The 22,300-nt window shown below is 33.5% G+C and overlaps 1 protein-coding gene across 1 annotated transcript in view; it reads left to right on the plus strand.

Moving 5' to 3' along the window:
- The window catches only part of Robo2 (roundabout guidance receptor 2), a 550,514-nt gene that overhangs the window by 454,955 nt on the left and 73,259 nt on the right, over window positions 1–22,300 (plus strand). The window contains exons 11-15 of the mRNA XM_027929088.2: window positions 3,194–3,399; window positions 7,517–7,598; window positions 8,044–8,206; window positions 9,818–9,984; window positions 13,098–13,219. Of these exons, the coding sequence (XP_027784889.2) occupies window positions 3,194–3,399; window positions 7,517–7,598; window positions 8,044–8,206; window positions 9,818–9,984; window positions 13,098–13,219 (740 nt within the window). The remainder of the gene's footprint in view (window positions 1–3,193; window positions 3,400–7,516; window positions 7,599–8,043; window positions 8,207–9,817; window positions 9,985–13,097; window positions 13,220–22,300) is intronic.

Consider the following 22,300-nt stretch of genomic DNA (forward strand, 5'->3'; position numbering starts at 1 on the left):
CTGCTTCTCAAAGATGTTAATAATTTTATATTTTACTGCAGAATAAGAGATATCATCTTTAATATTATCAGTGAAACAGAGAATTAGTTTTTTAGTTAGCTAATCACATTATGACATTCCTCTGCCTTTAATTATATATTCACTAAGTTAAATTAATTAAATACTTTTGGAAGCACTGATGAATGCTAAAATTATTATTTTTTACTTGCACGTATATACTTTGAATCTTAACTGAGACCCTTACATTCAGAGTGAAAGTTGAAAAGGTTCTGATCTTTCCCCAAGATTCATCACAATTGACAGTTAGGAAGTTCTAGCTATTTTTTGAGCCTCTGAGCATGAATTTATTCCCTATTCTTCCATGCCTTAAAACTTTCTATTGCTGTCTTATATTGGTGAGCTTTTTGTGTTTGTTTTCCCTTCTCATGCTCATTTCTGAGATATAAGACTTTTCGTCTGTGGTTTCTCTAATTCTCTGCTGGTTAAATTTCAATGTGCTTTCATACAATTTGAATTTACATGTAGATTAAAAGGTCATTTAAAATTAATAGAAAGGCAGTATTTTTTAATATCTGTCCATGGTATGGCCTGATTCAGCACAATGTCAGGAATGGGAATAAATAGGACAGACAAACACTGGCTGTGAAGACATTGAGTCATTAATGTCTGCACCTGCTGATGCTCTGGAGATTTATGGCCATGGAGCTGAAAGAAGAAGTCAGGTTCAAGGGTAACAGTGATGAGAAATCCTTCCTTAAATAGGCAGTGCTTCCTTAAAGCCTCTTTGATGGTTTCTACCTCTTTGTTTATTTAAAAAGAGTGAAAGATAATTATGAATATTTTAAAAGTACTCATATATTCTATCAGTAAAAATTTCTACGTATTTATATTGGAAAACAAGATATCTGGGCCTAAACCTAAGATTTACTCTAAATTGCTATAAAATATTTCAAACATAATGCTTAAAATATCTACTATAATCTAGCTACTTGTAGCAGTTTACATGAGAGAGACTGAGCTTAAATGAATAATTTGCTACGAAAAAAGTAGACCATATATGTAGAAAACAAAATGAGTGAATTAGAAGAGGTAGTGGTTTCAACTGATAGGGTTCATGAGACAGGTAGATATTGAGAATTATTTTTGATACAATGAATTGAAAACTTATGTTAGTTGATCATATCTCACAGCTAGAATATCTATTCTAGGTCAAAATTTAAAAGGTCATGATCAAGTTTAAAATTTCAGTTTGACTGAGATGGTTCTGAGCATTTTGTTACAACTTTTTTGAATATTAATTCCTACATTGATTTTTACTTAAGCAATCAAAAAGTCAAAGTTATTATGAATAACTATCTCTAAATATGAAGTTGTGTCCTTGGCTGATGACTTCAGCTTCTAGTCATACTTTAGGTTTTTCAGATTAGTTAGTGATTTAATCACATGTAAGCCATCATTTTCATTTTAGGTGTACTTTTTGATAAGATCTAGGGCAATTTTGAGTCAATTGAAATTGTAAAATGAAAAATATATATCATATTCAGAGAAACAAGTGCTTATTCCATCTGTACCCATGTTTTTGTTATATCTTTGACATTAAACTCAATTACTGAGCATATTTTTAATTTAAACATTCATATAGTATTCATATACTCTTGCTAATAGTGATGAAATATGTCATGCTGAGTTACAATTGTACCGATTATGGATTGAGCTAAGATGTTCCCAAATACTTAAGTTTCAAAATAGACCTCTAAAAGATCTTCTCATGGTTATTCACTTTTTTCCTTTACCCTTATTTCCTAAAGTTAAAAAAAAATCTTGTAAAGAAAACTCTATGGGTGGGATGAATAGAATCTAAAAGGACTGGGAACTGAAATGCATTTCTGTCTTATGCTGACTATAAATGTCAAACCATAATCTTACATGAATGGTTTATTGAGGATTTATAATGCATAGTTAGAGAAGACCATGGAGTTGTTCACAGATCACTGGAAACCCTAAATGTTCATTTAAACTTTGACCTTAATGTCATGGAAACCTTGTGGTCATCTTTCACCCATAACATCCTTGAAAGTGAGAATTCCTCTGGCCAGGAGATTTTCAATTCACTTATTGATCGAAGTCATTCAAAAGACAATGAACCACTCATTTAGGCATTAAAAAAAGAAGAAGAAGAAAAAGGCAGAGGGGACTTATTAGATGACCTTTGGCTACATCTAATGATTTCAGAGATATGACAATAAAAGCAGATTAAAAGAAATTACTGGAATTCTTATGAAGAACTTAATTTGAAGCAAAGACGTAACATTTATAATTTGATAAATAAGTTAGACTCTGAAGACCTATTTTTCTCCCCATATTAAAAACAAATCCATTGATCTAGTTTTGGCTCATAAACGATTTATGTAAAACCATTAGCCTAAATTTCTATTTGCCAAATTATTGCCAGATGTCTCAGAATTATTGTAATATTGGGCTCCCACATTCTCTTAAGCTTCTTCATTTGTTTCTAAAATGAAGAATGTGATCCAAAAAATCAGTGAAATAAGTAGTTATAATTTTGGTGTATGACCAAGTAATTGTTCTATGGTTTATCATAGTTTTTTTTATTATCAATATAATAAATTCAGGTTCATTGGGGTCTACAGTGTCTTGACTTGCAGGGGACCTATTATCCTAAGTTCTAATTTAAATTAAAATTGATTGGTTTTGTCATGGGTGGTTCGTATAGAGGCCTGACAATTTTAATGATTTCTTACCGAAATCTGTGAACTCTAGTGTAAATATGATGCATACAGATGGAGACAGAGTCATGAAAATTGGTGTTTACAAACATGGATGGACAAAGGAATTGAGAACCTCAAGCAAAATTACTTTTCTAATTATTTACCTGGTAATAAAAAATAACTTTTTGGAGAAAAGAAACTATTTTTTTTCATCACAGTTGCTAAACAATAATTTAAATCCACTATTCTTTTTTATTTTCTGGGAGGATTTTTAAATATATATCTTATGTATTGGATTAATATGCACATATATGATATATATGATGGGTATTGAATAAATACACAAAGTAAATTCTAAGTAATATGTTTGGCTTTGGGGTTTTCACATTACTTACAATATCAGTACTTTAAGACTATTGAATGCATAGGAGTTAAAATATACTAAATGTATCTTTATTCTTCAGTTTTGACAGATAGACCTCCGCCCATAATCTTACAAGGCCCAGTAAACCAAACACTAGCAGTCGATGGTACAGCATTACTAAAATGTAAAGCCACTGGTGATCCTCTTCCAGTCATTAGCTGGTTAAAGGAGGGATTTACTTTTCTGGGTAGAGATTCAAGAGCATCTATACAAGAGCAAGGAACACTGCAAATTAAGAATTTACGGGTAAGCAATATTTGGTTTGCATTTGAGTCCTTGTCTTAACATAAGAACTGTTATAGGGAAATATTTTGTGGTGAACTTAAAATCTTACATCTTAGCATGCCTTCTGTGCATGTTACTTCTTACTGTGAAAATTCTTAGTTGAAATTAGAGCAAGGGTCTTTTCCTTATGTCACTCATAAATTCAAAACAGACCTAGAATCTTTTTACTCTTGTATCACATCTGCTATGTATGTAATCATTGAAACTATAAATCATAGTTTAATGATTTAAGGATAGTAGTAGAATATATAAAATCCTTTGAAAAAGTGACAGATGCTTCTCATTTTACTATCACTGATGAAAGGGATATCATAGCAAGATGTAGATAAATTGGCTTGGTCAAAAAATTGTGTAGAAAAAATAAAGGGATTAGACTGAATGCAGGAAAGGCAGGTTTGGCTAGTTAGAGGAAACCCTTAGGTTTTAGGGGATGTTGCTGTGGGGTTTTTCATTTAAACCCCAGGATGAGAACAAATTGTTGGTGATCTTTTAACTGAAATTTATGCAACCATTCCTGGAAATTTAGCAAGTTGGTACTTCTTCAGGAGCAACTCAAAATAATATGTGTGCTTCTGAATATTTTTTAACTGTCTGTTACAATGTAACAGTATTGGAAGTAAAACAATTATTAATATCTCACAGCTTATGTGAGTTAGAAGCATGACCATGACTTAATAGGGCCACTTGTTTTAGAGGTATAATCGGAGGTGCCAGTTAGAGGAGATGAGGGCTCATATGAAGATTGACAGGATAGATTTGCTCCCATCACCATGACTGCTGGTAGCCTAGAGTTATTTGGGTCTGCTGGATTAACAACCTCAGTTTACTTGCTGCTGGTGGGAGGCTGCCTTTAGTACATTGCTATGTGGACTTTCTCAATATTCCTGCCTCCTTCCTCTATGTCAACAAGGAAGATCATCTCCTACCCAAATAGGCATTGCAATCCTATGTACGAAAGTCACAAACGAGATATCTTAAAACCTTGAAACCAATGGTTTTCAATTTACTCAGGTGGAATATGGAAATTGTGAAATCCAGGTGAATGTCACCATGAGGGATATCTGTTCTCTGCCAGTATATTCAACCAAGAATAGTTACTCTACCCTACTTGTCCCATGTTGCAAGCGTTACACTAAAGCTGGAGAATATATTCATAGCACTGGGATTGAGAGCCAGAATTAAGATACTGGGTATAATATAATGCATGAGGAAAAATGGATTGAAAACAATTCATTTTTTTCAGTTGAAGAACAGTTAGTAGAAATTGATATCCAGGTAGAAATTGGGAATGAAAGATAAAGAAAAAACAAACAAGCAAAACCATGTTGCTCAATTTTCACATTCAGAAGCCAAGGAGGAAAGTAAAAAATGTTCTACTATAAATGTTTTCAAATGAAAAGGGTTCTTCCCATATGATGGGAAATGTTATCTACACTTATATGTTTATCTGGTTATTTATCACTGTAACACACACACACACACACACGCCAAATAGAAGAATGATCCTACTTTTGTAGCAAATACATGCGTACATTTTTTATTCTGTGTATATGTGTATATATAAACACACACACACACACTCACACACACACACACTCACACACACACACACACACACACCACAAACACATATATGATTTTGAGACATAGGCATTAATTATTGCTCTTAAGTAACAAAACTACCGCCAAGTTCAGTTAAAGGAAAATAAATTAATACAGACTCTTTTTAATCTGTCCTTTCATTGATTGTAAATTAGTTATTAACTTTGTTTGAACAAAATGGAAGTTATTAAAAAATTAATGCCAGCTCTCCTTGGGTAAACACTTTAACCTCTCTCTCTGGGCCTAAGGCAGCCTAGGGCCATGGAGGTTAATGCATTTTTGCTGTATTGTTGAATTAAAGGGTATTCTCGAAGAGTCAAGATTCCTAGGAGTGTTTGAAAGAAGCAATTAAAGGTGCATGCTTGATGATGTCAAACTCGGAGCCCTGACAGGCTTCTGAGTAGTCTCTAAGATGCCAGCTCCTAGGGGCTTGTCTGTAGCCAACTGCACAAGGAGAAAAGTAGGATGGAGTGAGCTAGAATATGCACCTCTTAAAGCAATTGGTGAGATGAATAGATAAGGTTGGAAGAGAAGTGAAGCATTCCTGTCCAGAGAAGTTATTATTTAAAGTTAAAACAATAAAAGAGAGTGAAGTGCTGATGATTATGGTGATAAAATAGTGAGATTTATCAATGATATTCAGACATTTGATAAACACCAAAGTAAGCACATCATTCTTTTTCTGTAAAATGAGTCTCTTTCCAGGAGGATTCAATAGGCTTTTCAGTGTTTCACTTGTATAATCAAGAAAGGTTTTCTATAGGTCATGTTCTTTTGTGTCTCACTATTTCCTTTTCAGTATGTAAAGCAAGAGAAAAAAATAACATGATGAATACAGTGTTCTCATAGTCCAGCTAATTGGTAACTGAATCTGTATCTTTTGAGATGTAGAATATTCCAGTACTCATTAAAACCTACCTACCACCGCTAATGTCAGGTTGTATCTCCACACAATGACAAGGAGCTACAGTTAAGAAGCATCACCTACATACTCTTCTTTTAGCATTTGCACAGAATAACAAGTGCTACGCTTTAGTTCAACAGCTATAATAAAATGCAAATTTTTTTACTCTTTCACAGTCCATATTCAAATGAACATCCCATTAAAATCCAACCTCCGCTCATTATATTTAGTTTGTGAGTGATGCTTCTTAAATGCAAAGATTTCTAATGACTATAATGTGCACCCAGCCACATTTGAAAGAATGGCTCATTCTGCAATGGCTATTCCCATCATCCCTCTGTGTAATAGAAGACAATTGTACGGAGATAATATGGCAAAGAATGACGTGCCAGAGCAATTTGAAACTTAAGTTAAAATACATAATGACATTTAAAATCAATTAAAACAGTGAAATGGCAGTAACATCCATGCACTAATGATATACCTGAGAATCCATTCTGAAAGCTGGAATCATCAATACACTTACATTTTGAACCTGACAGATGTAATATTCTATGAACTCCCACATTTCACCAACAATTAAGTTCAAGTTCATCACAGTTTTAATCTATGTCTTCTGCCTTGCTTTATTCTCTTTTTTCATGAGCCTCTCTTCCCAGTCTCACTTTTCCTATTCTCCTAAACCCAACATAAGTGAGTGTTGTTTACCATGGAAGCCCACAAGGCTCAACCACAGTGAGGACTTTATCTTTTATTGACCTTGGGGCTATTTTCAAAGTATACTGAGAGAATCTTTTGGCTTAGATTTGTAAAAGAGACCTCTTTTTAAATGTCGTTGGCTATTCTTCAATGAGTAATGAAAACATTTTCAGTCCTCAATGAAATGTCAGTTTTTAAAAATGTTTAAATTTTGTTAGATTATTTTTATGATCCCTTTCAACACTAACTCCATAGTCAGTATTTGTTGATTTATGTATGACACAACTTTCTTTTACTGTATTCTGCACTGCTACAATTAACATAGAAGTGAGTACTGAACTCGTTAAAAGACAAAAAAAAAATTTTTTTCTTCTTAAAAAATATTTTTCTTCTTTTTTTTCATGTTTTTGAAAAGAAAGAAAGTATCGCCTCCTATTATCTCATTGCTAATTTATACCAGAGTAAATAGTTTATTTGAAACAGAAAAGACAGCTTTTCATTACTGATGGTGTGTAGCCTTATGATATTATGAATGAATTCTGTCCTGAGTTGTCTATATTTAACTCTGGCACGATAGGCTCCATTATAAAATGGAATTAAGAGATTAGTATTATCAAAAAGGAAAAAAGACAAATAGAATTTATCCAATAACATTTAATTGTAGAAATATAATTTTGAAAACTTTTAAATCAATGCTATGAATAACATTGTATGAATTTATTTTAATATTTCATATATATATAAAATTAATGCATTATTTAGATGGGCAAATGGTATCCCTCACTTAAAAAAAATCAAATATTGCCTGGTTGAGATTGAGTAATTATTCTGCACATTGATTACAGTTGAATTCTCTCCTTCCATGCATGCTAGATTTCTGACACTGGCACTTACACTTGTGTGGCTACAAGTTCAAGTGGGGAGACTTCCTGGAGTGCAGTGCTGGATGTGACAGGTGAGCTCTTTGTGAACCATCTTAGCAGCAGAAATCTTGAGCCTCATAATGATGGTTCATTATTAAATAACAAGGTAGTGGACAATCAAAATTTTAATTGATTGAATGTAAATCTAAGTCTTTACATTTAATACCACTTTTTAATCCCTCTACCAGTTCACACTCAGCATTACATTTGTGAAATTTAGTACATTTGTTCTTGAAAACTTTTGTTATTTTACATCCTCTTAAGTGCAGGCAATTCTAGTGATCATGTGTGAAAGTAGAGTTTGCATTTACTAATGTGTGAGAAAAGCAGATATTCACTTACATAGATGCTACTGATTAATGAAGATGAATTGTTCACCATCTAAGCCAACTTCTTTAGTAGACTGTTTTCTTCGTGTAAGCATCAACGTCAACATGACTGATCAGGAACAAAGTTTTTTCTGTCTGTCTTCTATAGAATCTGGAGCAACAATCAGTAAAAATTATGACTTAAATGACCTGCCAGGACCACCATCAAAACCACAGGTCACTGATGTTACTAAGAATAGTGTTACCTTGTCCTGGCAACCAGGTACCCCTGGAACTCTTCCAGCAAGTGCATATATCATTGAAGCTTTCAGGTATGGCATGATTTCTTTTTTCTTAGTTGTATTTTTAATTTAGCTCTTAAGTACTAAAGCCTCACCTGAGCTATCTGGCTGTGTTATGATAAGAATGGGTTCAATGGATGCATTTGAAGAATTTATCTTTTATATCAGTCTTTATTCAAGAACAGACTTTATGTTTTAATTTATAACTTAATTGTAGGATTAAATATGCATCATCTATGTCTATATCTATAGAAATGTAGTCATGACACAATCACTTAGCTCATTTATTTTTCCTGACAAGTATATGTATTTAAAATGAGAATTGGGGCATTAGAACTGGGAAGACAATACTTTAATTAGGGACAGACACATTTTTATGTTATGCAATATTTATTGAAGCATGAGACTTTGGAATATTTATGCCTAATAATTAGGATAGAACTTAATTCCAGTGTTTTTATGCTATATATTTGAATAAATCTATTAAATATGTCTGCAAGAAAATGTAAATCCAAATTAAGAAACTGATTCCATGTGGTTTTAGTGCAGAAAGGAAAAGATGTTTTCATGTATTATTTGAAATCTTATCAACTTACAGATATGAATGATAAATTAGCAAATATTATTATAAAATTACTTTATGGGAATTTAATAGCATACTTATGCAAATGGGAAAATATACTTAATTTACTTTCATGTTCAATTTCACATCATGACATCATACATTTTGAAGGATAGCCTTTGTCCTTTGTCAGTATTAGGACAAATGATCACTTTCATTTTAAGCTTTTTGAATCCATATTTAAGATAATGAAAGGTACATAGTTTCAAAATTTCAAAATACTATTTTTATACAGTTTGATAGTTTGATGCTTAAAGACATCTAAAATGAAACCTCCCTAATACCATTTTTTCTTCATTGTGAGCAAAAGTAGCATTTGACTATAGACAAAGTATTTTAAAATGTCATCCATCCATCTGGCTCTAAAAGGTCTGTCTACACACACACACACACACATACACATATTCAGAGATATTTTCACCAGTCTGAGATGCCAAATCACAATTCTGTGTAATGTACAATTTTTTTAAAAAAATGTAACCAAGGGAAAATATTCATTACATGCTTCCTTTCTTCTTTTACAGATATGTAGTTTTAGAAGGCTCTATTATAATATTGCATGTGGAATTGATGCAAAAGAAAACACACCTTGTAACAGGAAAATATATTGGCATAATTTACTCTGTAGTCCATTTATTCTTTCTGCAGGTTAATTCTTTTCAAGGTATATATATGCATTTATGAGGACCATACTTATTGTATAAATTTGATGTTGTGATCTTGGCCTCTGTTCCTTTTACAGGTATTCATTTAGTGGGCTGCTATGCATTAGCAAAGGGCTGTCACATCTCCTGGGCTGAGTTTAATTTTGTTGTGCATGGCACTTCCGTTAGGTGGGCTCGGCTTTGTTGTTGAATAAACTGAATTCATCCAAATGTTTCATTTATTGGGCTGAACACTTCAAGTGTTGTGTGTGTGTGTGTTTAATTTTCAGCCATTAACCTTTGTCATTGCTACCCAACTCCATTTCCAATAACTGTATGACTGTTCTTTAATTGAAATTTCTGTTCGCATTTCAGCCAATCAGTGAGCAATAGCTGGCAGACAGTGGCAAACCATGTAAAGACCACCCTTTATACTGTGAGAGGATTGCGACCCAATACAATCTACTTGTTCATGGTCAGAGCGATCAACCCCCAAGGTCTCAGTGACCCAAGCCCTATGTCAGACCCTGTGCGCACACAAGGTAATTTCAATAGCTGTAAACATGACTGGTTCTAGCCAGAAGCATCAGACGGACATTTGAGAACAAAGAGATTGCATGAGGAAAAGTACATGTATGTACACTGCTTTGTAAAATGATTCACTGGACTTTATCTAGTGAAGCAGAAAGAAGTCAGCAGTTCACCTTGCTAAAATGTTTCCTTTCCTTTCTCTGGAGCTGTTAGGATCTTTGCAGTGAAAAATTAAATCGGGTACATTTACATGTTAAAAGTAAATCCACTAAGCTAGGACTTTAGTATATTTACAAGAGGGAAAAAAAAAGATAAAATAAAATAAATAAAAATTTTAAAAAATTCTCCTTCTTTGGAAGAAATTATATACTAGTAAAAAAAGTGATATTTTAATGGATAGATGCTCAGATAGGGTATCCAAATTACTTCAGAAATTCTATTTTTATAGTACAGTGACTGTCCTGAGAATGCAGCATCTGGATCCTCTGAGATAGTTAGAAACACAGGTTTTCAGGCTCCAAGTCAAAAACACTGGGGTCAGCCAGTGTCTATCTTAATATACCCTCCTGGGGATGCTGGTGCTAAAGTTTAATGACCACAGTTATGATGTATTTTATTCAATCCAATGTTTCAAAAAGTAATTTAGTATAGAAAACAGTAAATCAAGTTTTCTTCCTGAGGCTTGTCATTCTTTTGACTAGTATAAAAACTCCTAGAATATCAAAATGTGATTTCAAAATGGAGATGTCCTCATCTCATCTTTAGTAACCTGTCTCTTCCAACTAAAAAGTCACTGGAATCTCAGATGGAATGCAGGATGCTAGATTATAGTTTCCTTTTCTACTAGTAGGTAAAGGGAATTATACAATAGAAGTAGTGCCTTTATTATTTGCTGCAAACTGCTCCCCACAGAGTTATGAGAAAGGGTTAATTATTTCTTATTTGTAAAAGGCTTTGAACAAGATATAATTCAAAGTAGTATTTTGTGCTATGAAAAGCACTATACAGCCATAAAATATTATTATAATTACCATGTAGTTCAGTGATAGTAACTAGCATGCCATTATAACAGAGAAGGTGCCTTAAAGGAATCAAGTGAGATAAAGTCACCACGTGACTAATGTTGCTGACATGATGACAGTCAAGAGAGGAGGGAATGCCACTCTGCTATTGTTCTCTAAGCAGTAATGTGATTAATTTTCCTTGATGATAAAAGGCCTGTAGGTAAAAAACCTGTCTCAGGAAAAAGAAAAAGCACAACAAAGAATCTGAAGACCTGAAACTAGTTATATTTTACCTTCCCTAGATCCAATTGCTTTATAGGGTGTCTAAATTTAATGAGTAAATTAAATTATTGGATGCAAAATTGAAAAGATGTATAATTTTAATTCAGGAAATCCTAGTACCTAGATCATTTACACCTGTGTGGGTTGCAATAGTTTTTGTGTGTGTGTGTGTACAACTGCAGTGTGAGGTAAGGAGATAATAGAATGTGGACGTCTTGCGTGTGATTGAGTCTGGCAGATTGTCCTGATCATTCAATAACTATGCCAGTCACTAAATCTTGACTCATAAAATAACTCTCGGTGAAAAGGTCAAGAAAGATTAATGAAAAGTTGTTTGTGATCTGACCTGTTTCAGTTGAGAGACTATCTAGAGCAAAAGACTTATGTTCTTTTAACATATATTTAATAGGAAAACTCATGTTGTTTGTCTGAATGTCAGGATCATTTTTGATACCTCACTTTCAGTAGTTTTGCATTTTGCAACCACTAACTTTCAAAGAGCTCTTATTTTACAAAGATTTTAAATATCAGAGAACACAGAAATTGTTTATTTCATTAAGGCTACTAAATGTTTACACCATCAACATCACAATTGAGTGTACTTATGTAGGCAAAGATTAACATTGTTCATATAAAGGGACTCCCCCCTCCCCTAATTTCAATAAGATTGTACTTTGCAGTTTTGTTAAGGATGAAACAAAGAAGGAAAATGAGGGGGAAAAAATCACCCAAGTATAGCTTCCAAGTATTTATGTTGCAATTTAAGTTAGTCTACTCAATTTAAATTATAGCTAAGATATGCACTTTAAAGACATTTCTGCAAGAATGTGGCATGGTGGCCTGAGAAAACAGGAGAAAAAAAGATGAAGAAAATAAATCATTTTAAATTGGACCTCCTTCCTTAAATAAAGTAGTTTTAATTCAACTTGACTTTGAAGTGTACCAGTCAAAGACAACTTGAAGAGTGTGAAATTCAGTGTTTGATATCAATTAAATGTCTTACCATTTTGTCTTAATAGACACAGAATATATACCATTGTACAGGGAAGTAAATAGGTGAATGGTGAATAAGGAGACAATACAATGTACAGTTGAGCATGTCTTATTCAAAACATCACCATTCTTTCTTTCCCTCTTTTCTTAACCACCGAAAGCAGCTGCATTTCCTCTATTCAGATATTGGAGTTCTAGCCAAAATTTATTATTTTGGAATATTTTGTCAGTATTCTAAATTTTTCAGTTACTGTGAATTTGAGGAGCTCTGTCCCCTCTCTCTCCTACTCTATTTACCTTTAATGACATAGTTCATTGTTCCAGTCTCCCAATTTTTTCTTTCCATATTCCCAGACTGAAATAGTTCAAGGGGTAGAAAAACACAACCTGAAACAAGGGATTCAACAAATTTCTAACCTTCCGTGTTCAGATATGTCTCAATTGACCACTGGGGAAAATCCTTCAATGCTCTAAAATCTACATAAAGCCAATCCTTCTAGAAAAGTCTCAGAGTATGTACTTCATTCTTTCTAAAGGATCATTCTAGTGATCTTCCACAATACTGTGTCTGCGTTTGAATGGAGATGAGGGACTTTAAATGCTCTTTCATTAAACCATTGTAACGAAGATTAATATCCTTCAACTTATGTCCTACCATTGTGAAGTACACACACACACACACACACACACACACACACACATGCTTAAATGCTCTTTGTCATGAAAGGTTTGTAATTTTTTCCCCTATAATTAGTTCTAGAAGGATAATTTGACTTGTATAAGGTGAATTGGAATTTTATTATGAATTTCTAAAAATCAGGAATTTTCATTTCATCTAACTGCAGATATCAGCCCACCAGCACAAGGAGTGGACCACAGACAAGTACAGAAGGAACTAGGAGACGTCCTTGTTCGCCTTCACACTCCTGTTGTACTGACTCCCACTACTGTTCAGGTCACATGGACAGTAAGTTGTTAAAAACTATATGAGGCTTTATGGACAGCTTTATGTATAGTGACAAAGACTATATGAAATATTTTGTAATACTTTAAGGAAACCAGAAATAACAATAAAATGCAGATAACCAAACTCAAAACAAATAATTAAAATGCTCACCATTTAAAATCCAGGTATAACCCATGAAAATACTCAATAGATAAATGTGTAAGTGGAGTAGTAGAATAAAAATTATAAACATGACCTTTTCGATCTTCTAAATTTTTAACACTTTTATTAAGTATAAGTAACATGTCAAAGTGTACAAGTGTAATAAATATTTTTATTATATTTATAGAGGTTTGAAATTATCATCAAAATCTAACTTTAGAATACATTTTGAAATGAAACCCTGTGCCCACTATAGGCATTCTCTGTACTATATATCCTAGCCCTGTGCAACTAGTAATTTGCTCTCTATTCTAGACCTTTCTTGGGTATGGATTCATATAATAATGTCTTTTTTATGTGGCTTCTTTAATTCACTATAATGTATTTAGTGTTCATCCATTGTGAAGTATGTGTCAGTACTTTGTTCCTCAAAACGTACTATTCTATTGTGGGATTTCATTCCCTTCTTTACCAGGATAGTGATTCCAAATAGCACTACATTGTATATCATATTTTCTTTATCCATTTACCTACTGATGGGTTGTTTGGAATTTTGGCTATTATAAATAATGGCACCTTGTATGCAAATCTTGGTGTGGACATACATTTAATTGCTCTTGGTGAACACCTAAGAATTGTTGAATAATATGGAAACTCCCCACTTAACTTTTTGATGAAGTAGCAAAATACCTTCAAAGTGATGATATCATTGTGTATTCGAAACAGCAATGTTTTAACATTCCAATTTCCTCCAAATTCATTCCAACTTTTCTTCCATCCTTGTTAACACTTATTATTCTTTCTCTTTTTGGTTATGGCTATTCTAGTGGGTGTATAGTAGTTTATCACTGTGATTTTGACTTCATTTCTTTCTAGACTAATGGTGTTCTTCTTTTCATGTGCTTGTTAGGCATTTGTATACCTATTTAGAGAAATATCTATTCAAATTTTTGGAATTTTCTAGTTGAATTGTTTGTCTTCTTCTTAAAGACTTATTCCAGATGTGTCACTTATCTGATATATGACTTGCAAATATTTCCAGCCTGTGGGTTGTTTTTTTACATTCTTTACAGTGTTATTTGAAGCACAAAAGATTTTAATTTTGATGAAGTTATCTTCTGAATTTAAATAAGCCATCTTTATATTCTTTTAGGTGAATGTGATACAACAGCACAAAACATTTATACAATTTTAATCATTTGGCATGTGTGGTCAAAAAATTAGTGAGCTTTAGGTAATAATTTGATATTTTAATGAATGTTAAGAAAGCTCAAGTGTCATGCATTATTACATGTGTCAGAATACACACTTATTTCAAATGGCAAATGTTTTTATCAGATGGCAACTGCTGTAGTGAAATCAACAAATAGGATGAAAATAGAAATATCAATTGTATTTGAGAATACTGCTACTGTGTGTGCCTATTGTATGTGTGCGACTGTGTTTTTAAAGGAGCCAGATCCTATTCTCTGTGCCCACTATAGTTAGCACCAGCTTCTCATTTATGTCCAAATCCCTCTCCAGTATAAATCTGAAAAATCCATTAAAATATACATATTGGAATGTCAGAAGAGTACGTCTACTTGGAACACTCTGAGGATGTGACAGAATTTATTAAAGTAGTGAACATTTGAGGGCATGGTTAAGAGTTTTCACTTTAATTACAATATTGTTTATTTAGACAGTACTTGTGTTTCTATTGTTGTTGTTTGATATTATGTAAGTAGAAGGAAAACAAAAAGTTAAAATAATGTGTTTACTGCTCTTAGAATCTAAGTTACTTCGGAGAAAGAACTCTATCACTATTCCTACCAACTCCCTTAAGAGAGGAGAATGCAAAACTAGTTATTTTTGGTCAGTTTGTGAGTAGTTATGTTTGGAATATAAAACACAATAAAGAGAAACATACTGATGTCTTCCTCATGATAATTCCATTGAACAAATCCAGTTCAACAAGCATTTTTTTTGTGAATGAATTATGTTCTAGATGGAGAATAGCACCACATAAGGTGTGATTCTAGTTGCTGATACACATGAATGGTTGCAATAACAGTATTTATGCACACATTTAAATGAAAAGGAAGTGATTAATTCCATCATAGGCACCAAAAAAGACACTATTATTCTTTCCCATCCATATTGAGAAATATGGAGACATTATTGTGTAACAAAAGGAAAAAATGAAAATAACAGTTAAGAATGTTTAGTCCATGCTCCCCTCCTCCCAACCCCACTATGAATCAGCCTCCTTATATCAGAGAAAACATTCAGCATTTGTTTTTTGGGGATTGGGTAACTTCACTTAGCATTATATTCTCCAACTCCATCCATTTACCTGCAAATGCTATGATTTTATCCCCTTTTATTGCTGAGTAATATTCCAGTGTGTGTGTGTGTGTGTGTGTGTGTGTGTGTGTGTGACATTTTCTTTATCCATTCACCTATTGAGGGCCATCTAGGATTCCAAGTTTAGCTATTGTGAATTGTGCTGTTATAAACATCGATGTGGCTGTGTCCCTTTAGTATCCATGGGAGGATTAGAGGAACTCCAGATAGGGCAAAGGGGTGGCAGAGAAGGGAGGGGGCATGGGGATACAAAAGATGGTGGAATGAGGTAGACATCATTACCCTAGGTGCAGGTATGAAGACAAGAATGGTGTGAATATACTTTGTATACAACCAGAGATATGAAAAACTATGCTCTATATGTGTAATATCAACTGTAATGCATTCTATTGTCATATATAGCAAATTAGAATAAAAATAAATAAAATGTTTAGTCCAGTTATATACTCGATAAAAGAAAAACAATGCAGACAGGTTGAATAGTATCCCTAATCTCCCCTGTTTATTTATAGGTAAAGACTGGAAGTCCCTGAATTTTTAACTTTTTTTTATGTGTGTAACTTTGGAGATTGAACCCAGAACCCTGAGCATGCTATATAAGCGCTCTACTACTGACCTACACTCCAGCCCCAAATTACCAGACTTGACATATGCATTCTTATTTCTTTTTTACTTTAAAGAGAAGCTATATATAAATATTTAATTGAAAGGAATAACTTTTAATAATGAAATTTTGATATATGATTCTGGGTGACACATTTTGTTACTTCTTAAATGAAACCTCATTATTGTTCAAATTTTCTAATTTATTTGTACAAAATGGATAATATTTTAATAAAAATATGACTAAGTTTATAGTGACTGTTTAGTATTGTAGTACTCCTAATTCTATTTTGTTATAATTTTGTATTGCCCTATTTTATGTTCTGTACATAACAGTTTCTATTCTTCCAATCCCATGAAAGTAATGTAATTCTCCAATAATTCCAGTGGTACAGACTGCCATGATTCTATCTTTCAGTAGCTTTGACTGGATACAAATCCACCCAAGCCAGGAAACAATGTGTTTTTCATAGCAGATTTTCCACCATTCTTAATGGAAAACATGTCCTCTGTAAATTTTGAGGGGGCTTCTTTTTTATTGATTTTTTAAAATAAATGAAAGCAGAATGCACTACAATTCTTATTACATGTATACAGCATAATTTTTCATATCTCTGTTTGTATCTAAAGTATGTTCACATCAATTCGTGTCTCCATACATGTACTTTGGATAATGATGTCTATCACATTCCACCATCCTTGCTAATCCCTTACCACCTCCCTTTCCCTCCCACCCCTCTGCCCTATCTAGAATTCATCTATTCCTCCCATGCCCCTCAACCCTACCCCACTATGAGTCAGCATCCTTTTATCAGAGAAAACTTTTGGCATTTGTTAAACATTTGCCAAAACAAATGCCAAAAGTTTTCTCTGATATAAGGATGCTGACTCATAGTGGGGTAGGGCTGAGGGGCATGGGAGGGGATCGGCTAACTTCACTTAGCATTATCTTCTCCAACACCATCCATTTACCTGAAAATGCCATGATTCAACATGATTCATGATTCTTTTATTGCCGAGTAAAATTCCATTGTGTATATATGCCACATTTTTTTTTTTATCCATTCATCCACTAAAGGACATCTAGGTTGGCTCTACAGTTTAGTTATTGTGAATTGTGCTGCTATAAACATTGATGTGGCTGTGTCTCTGTAGTATGCTGTTTTTAAGTCTTTTGGGTATAGACCGAGGAGAGGGATAGCTGGGTCAAATGGTGGTTCCATTCCCAGATTTCTAAGGAATATCCATACTGCTTTCCATATTGGCTGCACCAATTTGCAGTCCCACCAGCAATGTATGAGTGTACCTTTTTCCCCACATCCTCACCAACAGTTATTGTTGTTTGTCTTTATAAGAGCTGCCATTCTGACTGGAGTGAGATGATACCTTAGAATAGTTTTGAATTTGCATTTCTCTAATTGCGAGAGATAATGAACTTTTTTTTTTTAATATATTTGTTGATTGATTGTATATCCTCTTCTGAGAAGTGTCTGTTCATGTCTTTGGCCCATTTGTTGATTGGGTTATTTTTTTTTTTTTTTTTGGGGGGGGGGTTGCTTACCTTTTTGAGTTCTTTATATACCCTAGAGATTAGTGCTCTATCTGATATGTGAGGGGTCAAAATTTGCTCCCAGGATGTAGGCTCTCTGTTCACTTCACAGATTGTTTCTTTTGCTGAGAGGAAACTTTTTAGTTTGATTCCATCCCATTTATTGATTCTTGGTTTTAATTCTTGCACTATAGGAGCCTTGTTAAGGAAGTTGGAGCCTAATCCCACATGATGGCTTACTTTTTCTTCTATTAGACGCAGAGTCTCTGGTTTAATTCCTAGGTCCCTGATCCACTTTGAGTTGAGTTTTGTGCATGTACAGGATAGAGGACACAGAGACTGACCCACAAAATTACAATTATCTTATATTAGACAAAGTTGCCAAAAACACGCATTGGAGAAAAGATAGCCTCTTCAACAAATGGTGCTGGGAAAACTGGAAATCCACATGCAACAAAATGAGGGAGCTTCTTTAAGCTACTTCTAAGTGAAGAAAATATTTGGGGAAGAATCAAAGTCATCATGTTTATGAAGTTAATTGCTTTAAGATTCACTAAGTTTAAAAGAGTACATCAAATTAGATTAAAATTGCATGTCTGTATATTGGGAGTTCTTCCAGGAAAGGACCATGTCATATTTATCTCTGTAGCCCATGAAGGCTGACATTGCCAGTTTGCTTATCTATCTCTTTCTTGGGCAGGGATTTCTGTGAGTATAGAATCCTTTTCTTTCACGTCTGTTTTTCAAAATATTCTTTTAATAACTGCCTATTAAGCAATTGAAGCAGTTGCTTTCATAGGTCTTTATTTTTCTTTTTAAATGTAACATATTCAATAATATCTCAGGGTATTGTTCCCCTTCAGTTTGTAGTTACATATATGGTAAGAATGTATTTGAAGCCAGGCATGGTGGTGCATGCCTGAGAGGCTGAGGCAGGAGGGTCACAACTTCAAAACCAGCCTCTGTAAAAGTGAGACCCTAAGCAACTAAGTGAGACCCTGTCTCTAAATAAAATACAAAATAGGGCAGGGGATGTGGCTCAGCGGTCAAGTGCCCCTGAGTTCAATCCTTGGCAAACCCTCACCCCCACCCACCAACCACCACAAAAAAAAAAAAAAAAAAAAGAAAGAAAAAAATGTATTTGAGAGAGATAAGTTTTAGCCAAAAAAGTCTGATTGGGGGTGGGACCAATAGCCAAAGAAATTGTAATTTTGTAATATTTTAACTTGCTAAATGTGTAGGTTATTTAAATAGTTACACTGTTATCATTTGGATGACAGATGTGTTGGAGTTTAAGGGGAGGAATATATTCTCCAGCCAAGTGATTTGATCTGTGGGCAGCTGAGGTGATTTACCAAAGGTCCACAGGATTCAGCTATGGAAAAGACAAGACATTGTACTGAAAAATTATCCCCATGCCCCACCCATGGCTGAAGTTACAGCAACAATAGTTAGCAATGGCTAATTTCAGAAGATCAAATTACTACTGTTTTAATGAAGATAGGCAAGACAATTAGAAAATACCTGTTCCACAAAGAAAAATAGTCACTCACTGAACAATGATTATTCCTGTGCTTGATTGTTATTGTTGCTGTTCAAGGCCAAAAGGATCACAGACCATTTGACTCCGAAAACACTCAACACTGACATAGAAAATAATATTGTTTTGAACTCAACTAGAACCAGATCAGTTCCTTAGCAGATAAGCCCATCAAAGAAAACTCACTTCGAATTGTATATTTAAATGGATGTTTTTGTTTTTGTTTTTGTTTCATTGAAAAAGTAGCTATTAAACATCTTGAATGGTTCAGTAACAACACTGATTTGAAAGTCCATATATTCCACTTCTTTTTAGTACATTGATTCTTAAACAAAGCTCCTTAACATTACACATCTCTACAGTTTACAGTGTTTTTACTGAAATTAGACATCTGATTATTTTTGCACCCTTGAGCTGAGGGTATTATCTGAACAAAATAAGTATAGGAAGGCTCAGAAAACTTAAGAGACTAAACTCTATTTGAAATCAAGGTCTTATACTGGAAATCTGAAGTTTTCCTTATCATTTCACTTCTTCCTTAATACAATTCTTTTTAATACATGTTTCAAAATACAGTGGTATTTTTTTAACTCATATAAACCTATAAATTTGTGGCCAGACTCTGATTGCAATCAACTCTAAGAGCACATTTTTCTTCTCCTCAGAATGTTAATAAAACTAGTGACAAGCGTATGGTTTAACTTGAAAATGATTACCTGTCAAAATGAGCACCACACGTTAGTGGTGTAGAACACACATCCAATAAAAGCCAGCCTATTTGTTTAAATGGTAATGCTCAGCATTTTCATTTTTGCTTCCACCTGTAACAACAAATTTCCTCTCCCCCCAAATGCCTGGCAACTGCACAAACTGAAGTTAAACCACGTGGCTATTAAGTAGGCCATTACTATCTAGGGGTTGGAGACAGTGCCCACTGAAGTGAGCAAGGCGATGTGGGGTAGTAAACATTAGCTTCATAAAGTCCCTAAAACACTTAATTAATGAAAACCAAACATGGATAAAACCAATTTACCCTGATTTACAGACTCCCTTCATCTGGAAACAGCTGCTTAATGTTCTTCTTAAAAACACAGCTTGCTTCTTTCAGTATTAACAAGCTATTATTGTGAGTTATGTCTTTCTTTCAGTATATAAATTCACTTAAAGCCATCACAGAGAAGTTTATAAAATGTAAGCTTGATGTTGTTGTTTTAACATATGCTGCAAGTTTTTTTTCTTTTTTTTAAACTTTGACAGTTTTGATGAAAAGCATCACTCTTTGACTCTTATAAATTTAACATTTTGCTTCTTTGTTGCCTTATTTTATGATGTCAGAATGACTCCTGCTTTTCAAAAAAATATGTCAGTCATTATGAACACAAACTGGTAACATGGATGAGGACTCAGAGACCACGAGCTTCTATGTTAGACCTGGGCTCCCCCTTTTCCTCCCTCTTTCTTTCTTTCTTTCTTTCTTTTTGCTTAAGTGGGATTTTACACATTTATTAAAATGTCATTTTAACGAATTATTTATTTATTTTCATTGGTTTCTTTTAGTTATACATGACAGTAGAATTCATTTTTATATAATACTAAAACGTAGAATATATTATATTCCAGAGGATGTACTTACTATATGGTGAGATTCACTGTGGTATATTCATGTATGTCCATAGGAAAGTTATGTCAGATTCATTCCACTCTCTCCTTTTCCCATCCTTCCTCCCTTCACTTCAATCCCCATTGTCTACTCCACTGAACTTCTATCCCCCATCCCCCTGATTGTGGTTTAGCTTCCACATATCAGTGAAAACATTCCACCTTTGGTATCTGGAACTGGTGTCTTTTACTTAGCATGATAGTCTACAGATCCATCCATTTACTGACAGGCAAATATCGTAAGTCATTCTTGATATAATCTTATACAAGTGTAGCAGTAATTCCAGAAAAATCTTTGAGGGTTAGAAAGTTGTCAAATGGGTGAAGAAATTTATATTTGTTGAGACTCATCTGAAAGGCTGGAGTTAGCTGTATATAGATACACACACACTCAGACCCATCAACTTCATAGAGATTTCTAGCTTGGACATTCTGAACATGGAAAAAAAAATTGTTCCATTGTTTTGATTGAAGTTCTGCGTTTTTATTATTTGAAAACTAATAGCTTAATATTCATTGATTTGCTGACTTCCCTTAACAAACAAAACAATGCTGAATCTAAATAAGAGGTGTTAGAAGTTAATTCATGAAAAAAACATTTTTTGTTCATAACAAGCTGACAATTGAATAAATAATTTTTTAAGAGTTAACATAACCATTTCCATCATCACCTCTCTCTTTCTTTTTTCTTACAACCATTCTGAAATGAGGTGATTTTATTTCTCTCCATTAATCTTTACTTTTGATTTGACAGTAAAATATATCAAGCTTAAAGCTTCTTAGTAAATGAATATTAAACTATAATATGAGATATTAATTGGAGAAGTTACCATCGCCATTTTTGCTTCAATACAGCATCTTAAGAAATAGGACAGGAATAAAAACTCTTTAAAAATAAAGAAAAAAACCTAAAATTCCTTTCCCTACAAATGAAGAAACTCTGAGATACCTGTGAAGAGTGTTTAATAAATGTATAAAAGGAGCATGTTTATTTTTCTACTTGCACTTATATTGTTTGATTTTCATGTAATTATCATGAGACTGAACCAAAATACATATAAAAATACCTATAAAAAGTTCTATTTGATTTAAATTTTAAATTAAAAATCTCAGATCATTATTAAAAATAGCTATTGTCCCTTAAGTAAATGAAAACATAAGAGAGTTCAGTTGTGTACAGAGCAGGCCCACTGAAAGAATAAGAAGCTACTGAATTAACAAAAACTTTTTCATGGAATATTTG

The sequence above is a fragment of the Marmota flaviventris genome, chromosome 8 (genome assembly GCF_047511675.1).
Source record: "Marmota flaviventris isolate mMarFla1 chromosome 8, mMarFla1.hap1, whole genome shotgun sequence".
NCBI lineage: Eukaryota > Metazoa > Chordata > Mammalia > Rodentia > Sciuridae > Marmota > Marmota flaviventris.